Below are 12858 nucleotides of genomic sequence, written 5' to 3' on the forward strand. Positions count from 1 at the left end.
CCTGGTTCACGTGCACATGTGCTAATACAAAAAAATGCAGAAGACAGAAGCTGGACTTGGTGTAAATAGATGTAACTTTTTTAGATCAGTGAAATTTGTACTGTACAAAACTGTTTCTTAATACCTGCAGACCTGATTTTTGTCTACTGTGAAATATGAACAGAGAATTCAACTTTAATTTGAACCACATTTTCAAGGTAGAACTTATTTGTATATTCTACAGTTGTATAGAACATTTGCCAACATAAAATGTATAGACAAACATGGGGAAATACCTTAATAGGACCTTCAAGTTCATATATGATTTATAGATGCAGATAAAACTAACTTACAGAAAAGCATGTCCTCTGTATTTGTACCACATTACAACTTGAGCCTGTGATGTCTCACATCTTTCTTTTTAGTTATGTATTTTGTTGACAGATGTATTTTACCAAATGTGTTCAAGTGTTAGAAAGTTTGTTTTGTTTATAAGGGACAACTTTCTGCATAGAAATTACTATGTCAAAGAAATCTTCAAACTGATTAGGTGGGTCAAATGAATGGAAAAAGTCAGTCTTGCAAGCTTTTCTAAATCACTGGTAAACTGATTCCTAAAACACAGAAGGGAGTTTGTTTGTCTGCTTTTATTTTTTTTGTTTTTGTTTTTAGAATGGGTAAAAAAGTAAAGAAGGAAGTAGAGCCTCCACCCAAGGATGTGGTAAGTTTATAAACTGCTATGTGCTATAAAATAAACATTACACAATTATAGGCCCAGCTCTACCATCCTTGCATAGTTCCTTACTCTCTTAGCTTACCCACATTATTCTAAAAATGTCTTTTAAAGATGATTCTGTTTCTGCTTTTCTTGGACAGCATACAAACCAGAGTGACTGGGCATGTGTAGTTCTTTGTGGAGACTGTTGTCTTTGGCAGGCTTTGCAAATAATAATGTATGAAACAATCCAGGCTTCTTTTTATTTTAAGAACAGTATTAGCTTTCCATTTGTAAAAATCAAAGGAGAAAGGAGAAGAGCGACCTGAAATCTGCCTGTCTTTTCAACTGTGGAGACATTCCCTTTCTTTAAGGATGAAAGGGTTAAGAACCTAGACGGATCTGCAGTTTTTTACTGAATACAAAATTTTACAGATATTTTGAATGACAGTACTACATATTCTGGATCTTTTGCAAAGATATACAGTCCTTAGCAGCAGTTCAGGTTTTTGTGGTATCATTGGAAGTGCCACAGTGAGAAGTACAAGAGATGAAGCCAAATATGGAATAATGGTGGTAATGTGACTTTTTTCCAAAAAGTGGAGATTCAAGGTCTGACACTAGCACACTTTTCAAGAGTTTCTATAAATTCACAAGGTACAAAGAGACCCCCCAAAAGATAGAGGCTCAAAATATAGGTATCTTTAAAGTTTAATTGGCTTATTCAGAAAGAAGTAGAGGAAATAAGACAGAAACATTGAAAAGAGTATAATAGAAACTCTGTGCCAGATAATAACTAAGTTAATGAAAATCAGGACCTCAATGAGTCCCACAGAGGAGCATGAAACTAAATGCAAAGTTCAATAGATTGTTTTAAAACAGCAATGCATTTGTCTGTAAAGAGTGATGGTACTGCAAGAGCAAAAGGTCATAGAAAAGTTGATCAGCAAAAACTACATCACAATTTCAATATTAAATCAGCATAAATAATTTTGACTAAGACAGTAATATCCAATATCCATGATGGCACTGAGGCATGGCAATTGATATCAGGTTTTGCCCAACTGTTCTATGGAAAGATGAATATTAATATTAAAAATGTAATTCATAAGCTCCAATGAGTAATAAAGGAGATTTGACATAAAACTTCAACATGAGAGGATAAATTGAGAGGATCTAAAGCCATTTCTGTATGGAATAACCTAGAAAACCAGTCCGAGACACAAAGAAAGTATATGTGCATAAGACTAATTAAAACAGGCCTGAAGAATTAAAACTAATTACCTTTGCCGTCTAAGAAAAAAAATTGAAAGGCATGACAGTAGATTTAAGGCATACAGATGAGCTAACTCCCTCTGGAGTTAGTTACCTTTTCAGTAAATATCTAGAAAGTCACTAGAAGCAGCACCACAATTTCTAGATCCAAAAGACACCATTAGAGTTTCTGGAGAAAAGTATGGTACAGGCTACTAACTACTATAATAAACTGTGAATAATGTTAGAAAAGATATTCAACAACTGAAGAAATTAAACTTACAGAAAAGGTCAGCAAAACTAATAAAAAGGAAAGAATTGGAAAGAGTGAAGTCCGTATGCAGTTTTTGGCTTGGTTTTTACCCTTATTGTACTTCAGGCTAGCATATCTCTTCTAGCAGTCCTATCGGGGAAAAAACCCTGAATGTTGCATAGCAAAACAGTATTAAATATGAAAATAGATAATTGATTAGTTGTAGCCATCAACCAAGAAAAATTTCTAGCTATGACAATATTGTTAATAGTGATCATGTAAAATCAAATCTCAAACCTTTATTTCACCTGGATATTCCAGATAGCAGGAAATTAGATGCAGACAAAATACAAGACCTATTAGCTATTGTATTCTGATGGATAATCTGCTTATGAAAAAGTGAAGTGCAAGGAAAGAAGCCTTGAGATAATGTGGACAAGCTTATAAAAGAGGACCTTTGCATGTGTGGAATGCTCAGAATATATGGTAGTGCAGATGATGACTAATTTTTATACATTTCTAGGAACAGGTGGGAAATGCATCTCTTAGCCTAGCCACTGCTTATATGTTTCAGAAAGTATTCCTGAGGACTCTGTTTTCCCTGCCTTTCACAATTTGTCTTTTACTATTATCTGTTCTGAGAATTGGGCTTCTCTAGGAAAAATACTGCTTTGAGCTTCTATCTCAATATGGGTGACCTTAGACTGTAATTCAGGCAGATGAACTTTTCATATACCTTCATTAATTTGGGTCTAGACAATAGTACAATTTGATCATCAGCTAGGCCACAGAATTGAAAGGGAAGCCTAAGATTACCACTAGAGAAAATACTGAGGCATTATCACTGAAAGAAAGCTATAGATAAACCTACAGATACCTGAGTATTTTTGAAAATGGCTTCATTCACAACACTGATGATAAAATGGTGGAATATATGAAGTGGCACTGTCAAGTCCTGAAATTCAGTCTCCATAGAAACACCTTCTTTTGAGCAATTAATGCCTAAGTATTAATTTGACTTGACTTTAGGCTTTCAACACTGTCTTTCGTAATATCCTTATAGACCAGCTGATGAAGTACAAGAGCGTGTCCAAAGAAGGGCAGTGAAGCTGGTGAGGGGTCTGGAGAACAAGTCTTATGAGGAACGGCTGAGGGAACTGGGGTTGTTTAGTCTGGAGAAGAGGAGGCTGAGGGGAGACCTTATTGCTCTCTACAACTACCTGAAAGGGGGTTGTGGCGACGTGGGCGTTGTTCTCTTCTCCCAAGTAACTAGCAATAGAACGAGAGCAAATGGCCTCAAGTTGTGCCAGGGGAGGTTCAGACCGGATATTGGGAAAAATTTCTTTACTGAGGAAGTGGTCAAACATTGGAACAGGCTGCCCAGGGAGGGGATGGAGTCACCGTCACTGAAAGGACTCGAAAAACGTGTGGATGTGGCACTTTGGGACATGGTTTAGTGGTCATGGTGGTGTTGGGTTGATGGTTGGACTTGATGATCTTGAAGGTCTTTTCCAACCTTAATGATTCTGTGGTTCTGTGACAAGATAAATAGACAGTGTAAATGAATTGAAAACTAGCTGAACTGCCAGACTCAAAGGGTTGTGATCAGCAGCATGAGGTCCAACTGGAGGTCAGTCACTAGTGGTGTGCCCTGGGGGTTGATCCCAGGGTTGGTAACCTCTTCATTAGTGACCTGAACGATGGGACAAAGTGCACCCTCAGCAAGTTTGCAGAAGATACGAAGTTCAGAGGAGTGATTGATAGACCAGATGGTTGTGCAGCCATTCAGAAGGATCTCAACAAACTGGAGAAATGGGAAAATGGGGATTTCATTAAGTTCAATAAAGGGAAATGCCAAGTCTTGCACCTGGGGAAGGAGTAACTAGTACAGACTGGGTGACAACCAGCTGGAAAGCAGCTTTACAGGAAAGGAGCTGGTGATCCTGGTGGACATGCACCAGCAAGTGCACTTGGGGCAAAGAAAGCTGACAAAATCCTGGGGTGCATTAAGCAGAGTGTTGCAGCAATTTGAGGTAGGGGACTATAGTCTTCCGCTCCATGTTAGTGGGTGAGACCACACCTGGAGTGCTGTGTCCAGTTCTGGGTTCCTCAGTTCCAGAGAGACATGAACTGCCAAACGCTTGGGGCATTTGTCATATGAGGAGAGACTGAGAGTTGGGACTGTTGAGTCTTGAGAGAAGGCTTGGAGGACTCTTGTCAATGTGTATAAATACCTGATAGGAGGGAGTAAAGAAGGCAAGCCAAGCTCCTCTCAGTGGTGCCCAGTGAAAGGATGAGAGGCAATGGGCACAAACTGAAACCCAGGAGTTTCCATTTAAACATAAGAAAAAAAATCCTCTTTTACTGTAAGGATGATGGAACAGGTGGCCCAGAGAGGTTATGGAGTCTCCATCTTTGGAGATACTCAAAATCAAACTGTGTACAGGCCCTGAGCTCTAGCTGACCCTGCTCTGAACAGGGCAGTAGGACCAGATCACCTCCAGAGTGCCTTCCAACATCAACTCTCTGTGATTCAGTGGAATATCTTAGCTTTATATTGTTAATGTAGGAGATCAGACAATGACAGAACTGAAACAATTAACATGACCAGGTATATATTAAATCTGTTTTTCTAGGTAAAGGAAAAGAGGTTAAGAATATCAGAGAGTGGTAATGCTTCTAAAAAGTCTACGGAAGGTGCAGGGAGAAAGCAGACCTGTAATCAATTAATTTAAATTTAAAGAATTTTATTTTTAAATGACAGCATGATAAAACAATAGAATAATAGCAGATAAATACACCCTTCAAAAGGTGGGATTTGCATCTAAATGGGAAAACAAAAAAACCCTTGCACTCACAACTGAAAAGTAAAAGCACAGTGTCACAATGCAGCAAAATATTTTGGGAGAGAACTAGCAAGGGTACAAAAACTAGCAATAAAGGTTTTCCAAATTGACTAGAAGAAAGAAGCTTTTTGAAGGGATACTATTAGGTGATTAAAGTCATAAAAGAAAAGCAAAATGACTTATTTTTGTGTCAAAAGACAAAGCTATGTAGCAAATCACTAAAGTAAATGTGAAGAAATTGCCCAAATATGAATAAATAGTATTTGTCCAGGTCTTGTTCTAAGTGAAAAATAACTAAAATCTGAAATTGTGGTACTGTTACTTATGGTATTTAATGTATACTCTTTGTATGAGAGGAATGGAGGGTAGAAAATTTCATTTTCAAAAAGAAATATTAGTTACAGGCCAGAAAGTTTGTCTTCCATGCTGTGTTAATTGGAAGAAATAGTTACCAAAAAAAAAAAAAAAAAAGATGTATGGATAAATATGATAATAATGGGGGAGAATCAATATTGCTTGTGTAGAGCAGAGTTTGATCTCTGAAATCTATTTGAATTCTTTAGAGGAGTCAGTGAGCAAGTGGATAATAATGATCTGTTTGATACAGTTATTTAGCTTTTTCAAAAGTTTTTAGACCAGGCTCTTCCCTCACATAAACACTAAAGGGTAAAAAGAAATTCCTCTCCTGGCAATAATGTCTGGTTATAAAATAGAAAGCAAAGGTACAAAAACAAATTACTGTTCAGGTTTTGTAATGGAGAGAGGTTGCCAGTGGGATGTCATGTGGTTTTATTCTGCAACCTGTGTCATCCAGTCTATTAGAATTAACGTGGATACTTTCATGAAAATGGCAGCCAGTTACTAAGTAGGCAAAAGTGAATAAATACAACATTTCAAATTCCAGATATAAAAGGCAAAACATCATGTCACTAGCAAATCCATTATACATGCACATGTTGAATGCCATTGACAGTTCTGGTGTTTCCATCTCAAAAAAGGTACAGATGAACTATAGAAAAGTAGCAAGAAAGATAAGAAGAATAGTCACAGTGGCTTCTGTATTAGGAAAGATTAACAAGAGTAGGTTTCTTCATCCCCAGAGGAAATAACTGTGAAGAGGAATATTATAGAAACTAACAGAATGATGAATATACAGAGAAGGCAAATGGGTGTTATTTATTTTGCTGTTTCTTATGATGAATGAACTGTGGAGGACAAATAAAATTATCAGGTGACAGTTGTAAAACAAAGAAAAGGCACAACTATTCATATGACTGCTAAGCAGTCATACCTGTGGCTAAAATACAGATGACTTCAAACATTATTTAAGAAGGTAACTGGTGGAAGATTTTTCTTAGACTAAGAGGTAAAATCACTAGCTCACCAGTTCTCTAGGTTGCAGAGTGCTGGAGTCAGGGAGGGAATATAAGCAAAGTTTAATGGCCTGCTTGCCCACATCTGTTACAGGGCTTTGTCAGAGACAGGATGCTGGGCTAGATGGGTCTTTGATTTGACTGGAAACGTATTTTGTATTACCTTCAATTTCAACTAGATTAAGCTGATGGAAGCCAAAAAAACCCCAAATAATCTGCAGTTTCTAACGGCTTTGAAGTCAAATGTACACAAAAATCATGATGAAAAACATATCGGAGTTTTTGAACTATACCTTTCTTTTTCATTTAACTTGCTTTTTTCTTAATACAAACTGGAATGTTGGTTGCTTATAAACCAGTTAAATTTCTGTGTTTAATTCAAGGTTGTTTGTAACTTCAGGTGTATTATTCTAGCACATAATCTGTCCTGTATATGCCATTAAGGGAAGAGTCTGCAATGATGTATGAAGATTTAGGAGCAAGCCTTGTTTGTTTGTTTAAAAAAAAAAAAGGGGGGGGAACTCGAGCTATTCTGGCATTATGATAAACCAAAATCTCATCCAGTGCTATGATAGTTTTGATGAACAGTGTTACTTCCCAGCAAATCACTGATCTGCTCAAGCCTCTGACCTGTTAAACATTGATAAACGTTGATTTCAGTGACTCTTCATACTGTGTTTTCAGCACAAAACTGCTTATAATAAGAAAGTGCCTATTGAATATTTCAGACAGTGAATCTATTAGTGAATCTAATGTCTATACAAATGGATAAAGATTAGATCAATTTCACTCTTCTCATGTGCCAACCTGTCATTAAATCCTAGGAATTAACATTGAATTGTAGTTTATATGATTACTTGTGAACATGAGAGGCAACGAAAAAGAGCAACATAATAGTGTCTTTGGTATTAGATCAATGTAAATAAATAACTGAGATTTAAAACTCTTCTTTCATATTTCATTTCTTATTAAACTTCATCCAAGATCAATCTTTGTGTTTATTTTTCTATCGAGGACTAACAGCATTTACTAAAAATTACAGTTTTATCCCATCACCATGTGAGTATTTGGCCAGACTCGGGACATACGTCTTGTGCTTAAATCATAGCACTTATCTGGAGGATCATGTTCTGTCCATGCAAGGACACAAATATGCAGAAGTAGAGAAGTATGTAGGTGGCTAAAGGGACTTTAAGTCATCTCTTAATTCTTCTGTTTGCATCTCATATGGAGAGAATGAACAAACTGTGTAGAATGAATGTTGCTGTGATAAGTTGAATTTTTTGCCTCCTTACAATTTGAAAATTCCCATAAAGAATTCCATCATTTTAGGCCCATCATTAAGATGTAACTTGGACCAGTGTGCCACTATTTGGTTTATTTCTTGTTGCTAAGTCATCATTAAGCAAAATGACTTACGGTACAGTAAGCTGATTATATTTTCTTTAAAAAAGGAGCTTTTTTCCATGGACTTGTCCCATGCTTCCACCTTCTTGCAGAAAGCATGAAGCTGGACAGTGACTTCAGGTTTTCAGGCCTGCTTGAAGCTAGGGAGACCAGTTAAGCACATTAGCCAGGCAATCTCTGAACTATTAATAAACTTGGATCTTGATCTTGTAGCCTGTTAAATTGTGTGATATGCCTCAGGGAGGTTGATGAAATTATTTAGATTAAAAACCTACAAAACCCATGAATTTAGAAATCTGGGTACAAGTATTATATTTTGCCTTATTTTTAAACAAGTTTGAGGGAGAAGAAAAAAGCCTCCTTTTTGTTCATTTTCCTTCTAGTACACTCATTACTATTTTAAAGATTTGCTCCAAATAATTTCCTTGCTTGTCAACTGATTTGTATGTATCATCATGCCCTTATTGTTCAGTAACATGTGCCTCTGATGTCGCTATTAGAGAGTTTTTAAATGAATTAGAACAAGTAATAGACATTTTAAAATATATATGGTATAAGTATGCATTGTAATAATATTTTAAACTATTTGTATTGCTATCTTAAATTATTAATAATTTTTAAGCAATTTCTATTGCTACCTTAAATGATTAATCTGCTGTATTTTAAAAATAAATCATTGATACTGAGAGGCTGCATGACTCCAGTATCTAGTAGTTTCTGTATGTAACACAGATACTCTAGAGGCCTAAAGCATGAAGACAGAAGACAGTTTTTCCATTTTAAAAAATATCTTAAATCCAAATGAACTTAAAACTTTTTAATGGGTAGAATTTTCAGAAATCCTTGAGTTTTGTAAAGAATGAAAGGCTTTTTTAGAAGATTCCCTTTTGTCACGAAGAGTCTATTTAGAGGGTGAAAACTGCCAGATGACAGAGGTCAGAAATGGAAATTAACACTCTGTATAATTTCTAGCTAGATGAGGAGGGATTGTATCATGGAAATACTTCAGCTAGTACAAGATCATGGTGAGCTAGTGAACTGAGTTGATGAAGGCACAGGAAGGGTCCTTTTATTTTTTTAAAGCAACCAGCAAGTGTCCATGCCACAGAGTAACCAAATTCTCTTCCTTATATACCACCTAAGTTCATAGACTCTGTGCACAGCTACTCTAAAGAAACTTCTCGTGTTTGGTTCCAAAGCTGCAGGATGCTTTTACATGCGTAACAGAATTACATAGCTTGTTGCCTTCAAGAATTCCTAGATGTACAGTGGAGTGTCAGGGTTTTCCCAAAATCTTCTTACGGGGCATGACTATGTTTGGAAGTCACTTTTCTTTCTTACTTTTCAACAATGTCTCAAATTATTATTAAAATATTGGATTTCTCCAAGTAAATAATGACTCACGTTAATATTTCTAATTTAGTATTTAGTATAAAACTAAATTTTTTTAAAATTAATTGTGGAGTCTACTGCAGCACACGGGAAGCCTCAGTCTAAATCAAACTATTCTTTCCTTTTTTTTGTTTGTAGTTTGATCCTTTGTTGATTGAAAGCAAAACAGCAGCAACAGTTGTGTTAATGCTTAGTTCTCCTGAAGAGGAAGTTTTGGCCAAAGCATGTGATGGTCTGTATAAATTTGCATCAAAAGGTTAGTTTTTTTGTAATGAGCTTTCCTTTGCATTGCTTAGAACTTGATAGTAGTTCCAATTTTTTAGCTTCCTAGCACTGAAATCTTTATCTCAAAGGTCTCTGTCAAGGTTTAGAGGATTTTCTGAAATACCTGTCAAACCTGTATTTGCAGTTATAAAGAAGTCTTGTGGTTTGTGAGAAGGAAATTTTTATAATTTTGTTGTAGAATTTTATTTTCTCTGTCTTATAGAGCTTGGTTTAGATACAACCTAGATCTTTTTTGTTATGAGCAGCAGATCTGCATCTGGGAAAGAATTGTATTTTTTATGTTACAGTTTGAAACTTCTGTACTAGTGTAGGTATTTCAAGGTTCTGTTTTTAATGGAAATTACTTTTTAGCCTGTTTCTGTTATTTTTGCATATATCTCTTGTGTCAGTAATTCTGTAACAGATGATTTATTGGAGACTGCTCAGCCTCCTTTATCAAGCTTATTTCTGTATGTGTTGGGAATCTAACAAGTCTCCAAGATCCCGAATCTTCCAAAGGTCTCTGTATTATCTATAACTAAACATCATGTTCTGGGTACCCAGAAGACAACTGTATAACAAAGGCTCAAAATTATGTAGCACATAATTTCCTAAGTTGCCTCCTACCTATTCTAGGCCAGACACTCAAATTGATATACACTGGTAGCATTCTTGGTATAATTAATCTGTTTTAATATTAATTTCCATTTAATTTATGTTTTCTTTTAAAATTATGCCAATTGTTATACTGATGGCAATTGTCAACACTGCTGAAGTTGTGAAAGAGCTGAAGGCTTTGACAGTTGGCTAGGGTTCACTGGGTTCTTGAAAGATGCTTATGTTCAGCTTAATATGGCAAGCTTGGCTGGGGGCATGCAACCAAATTCTGAATATGAGAAGAGAGATTTTGGACTGTTGCAAGACAGCTATGAAACACACACCATAAACTCTCGTTGGCTCCTTCCCTGCTGTCCACAGTAACATATGGCATACTGCAAAAGGACTGATACTTAATTTTTCTGTTTCTAGTAAATGAATAATCCTTTAAATTGTTAATGTACATATTCTTGCAATCTCCCAGAAGACTAAACTGTAACTTTGCAGTGTGGCACAAGGGAAGGAGTTGTTTTCACTTTGCAGTTAATTTATTTCTTGAATGTTGCTAGTAAATTAAGTCCCATCCTGCAATAAAAAATAGTTCTTATATTTTAATTGCATTTTGGCCTGAGAATGAACATAGTTCTCCATTTTCTTTTCACATTGCTCACTTGTAGCCAGAAAGGACAGGCATGTTTCATTAGAAAATGAATTATAAAGCTGTTGTGAGAACTGAGAATAGGAGTAGGTTTGGGATTTTGTTTCTTGGGCTTTTTATACCACGATTCTATTCTTTGCATGGCCTGAGCCTATTCAGAGATAAAAGTGGTCCATTCTCAGGTGGCAGAAATCTCAGGTGGGATTTAATGATCCAGATCCTGGTAGTTGCTTCAGTTGAGGGGTAGTGCAGATCCACAGAATGAATTAACTGTTATTTTCAGGAAAATAAAATTGGAAGGCAAGAAAAGAAGAAAATAAAGTGAGGTTCTTAATGATAACATTCGCATATACTTGTCTACATAGAAAGCTGTCTTTTGTACTACCACTACAGTACAACAAATGAGTTGGGTGTCCAATAGACCAAAGCATCCTTTGCTTTACAAATGTGAATCAATCCTAGATGCTATTAATCCTTGATACTATTTGACACATGTTTATTTGAGGTATAGATTAGACCATCTTCCAAGGTCCTGTCCCAGGCCTTTATTCTTTGATTCTACAGTCCAGTAAAAGATGGCTAGCTTATTTACTTTCTTACATTAGAACTGTGAGTTTACTGCATTTTTACAGAACTTTTAATCTAATTACTCTTCAGGTGATGAAAATAAAGTGACACTTCTTGGTCTTGGAGCAGTGGAACGTCTATATAAACTCATCTCACATGAAGATCCAGTTGTACGTAGAAGTGCCATCATGGTATTTGGCATCATGGCTTCTAATCGTAAGAGTCTCCATTTTTTAGTATGTCTATAAGTGTGGTCATCAAAGCAATAGGTGGCCCATGTGAAAAAATCCTATGTTAAAGGCCCGGAATAAAGGAACAAATTCAGTCAGCGTGAACTCCACTGATTTTGAAAAAAAATTAGAAGAGAAGTTAATTTTCCTCCAACATCTGTTTTTGTTTTGATGGGGCCAAATTGAAACAGTTTAATAATGGAATTATGTCTATCAGGGAAAGCCTGACTATGTAAGATGCCCGCCAATGTGGATATGACACACTCTTTTACAAAAGTTGGAAGAGAAGGATAAAGTAGTATTTATCATCTACAGAAAATGTTGTGGTTAAATATCAGTTGTTACTTGAGGCATTAGTGTAACTACAGTGATAAGGGAGAAAATGTGATAAATTTAAAGTAGCTAACTCAAGTATTGATGACAAAAAAAAGAGCCCTGAACTATCAAGCATTGGCATGCATTATTTACCCAGCTTCTTTGCAGCTCAGTGCTGCTGTAAATGTTTTGTTGTCTGTATCTGAGCTAGTGAAAATCAAGCAGTCTTGAAGAGACATTGTGTGATTTAGGGGATGTGGTGGCTTTGGGTTAATCGTTGGACTTGATGATCTTGAAGGTCCTTTCCAACCTTAGTGATTCTGTGATTCTGTGATTTATGGCAAGGTAGTGTATCTACTGTAGCCATACCATTATTAAATGATTTAACTATGGTATATGCAGATTTTCTTGTGCCTTTTTATAAGGTGAGAATGAATGTATTACATCCATGCTGCATGGCAGAGTGCCAAATGACCAAGCTGCAGTGAGTGATATGTAGACATACCTGAAGGTGAAAGAGTAAGTGACGTAAGGTTGAGTTGCAATAGCTGTTATTTTTACATTGCTTTATAAGCCTACATCTAATTAATATAATCAGGTCTTATTTTGGTAGATGTTCTACCCAGTTGTCTTCCATGGTGATATCCTAACCATTATTTAAGTCGTTTCATCAACTGCTCCCTGCTTTTAATGTTGCACTGGACCTCATGCTCTTTACCTTACTTTCAACTCAACATTAGCGTATAGTCACTTCCTTCAGACCTTGGCTTCCAACACTGCTGCACAGCCATGGATTTGAATGACTGAAGATCTTCATTTATAATCACATCTTAATTGTTTTTTTTCTTTAAAAGTATATTCAGCTCATACCTTTTTTCTTACATTTCAACACTGTAAGTGTTAATAGTAACAACACAGCCCTGTAAGATCACATGAAGTCTGTCCCAAAGAATGTTTCGTTGGACTTGATGCTTTTAGGGGTCTTTTCCAAAGTAAACGGTTCTATGA

General features: G+C 36.1%; 1 protein-coding gene across 2 annotated transcripts in view; it reads left to right on the plus strand.

Moving 5' to 3' along the window:
- The first annotated feature begins 652 nt into the window (after nt 1-652).
- Nucleotides 653-12858, plus strand: part of ARMC3 (armadillo repeat containing 3) — a 50756-nt gene continuing 38550 nt past the window's right edge. For both annotated transcript variants that reach the window (XM_010290783.1, XM_010290784.1), the window contains exons 1-3: nt 653-700; nt 9358-9475; nt 11396-11521. In XM_010290783.1, the coding sequence (XP_010289085.1) occupies nt 653-700; nt 9358-9475; nt 11396-11521 (292 nt within the window). The remainder of the gene's footprint in view (nt 701-9357; nt 9476-11395; nt 11522-12858) is intronic.

This window comes from Phaethon lepturus, unplaced genomic scaffold (assembly GCF_000687285.1).
Source record: "Phaethon lepturus isolate BGI_N335 unplaced genomic scaffold, ASM68728v1 scaffold9247, whole genome shotgun sequence".
Lineage (NCBI taxonomy): Eukaryota > Metazoa > Chordata > Aves > Phaethontiformes > Phaethontidae > Phaethon > Phaethon lepturus.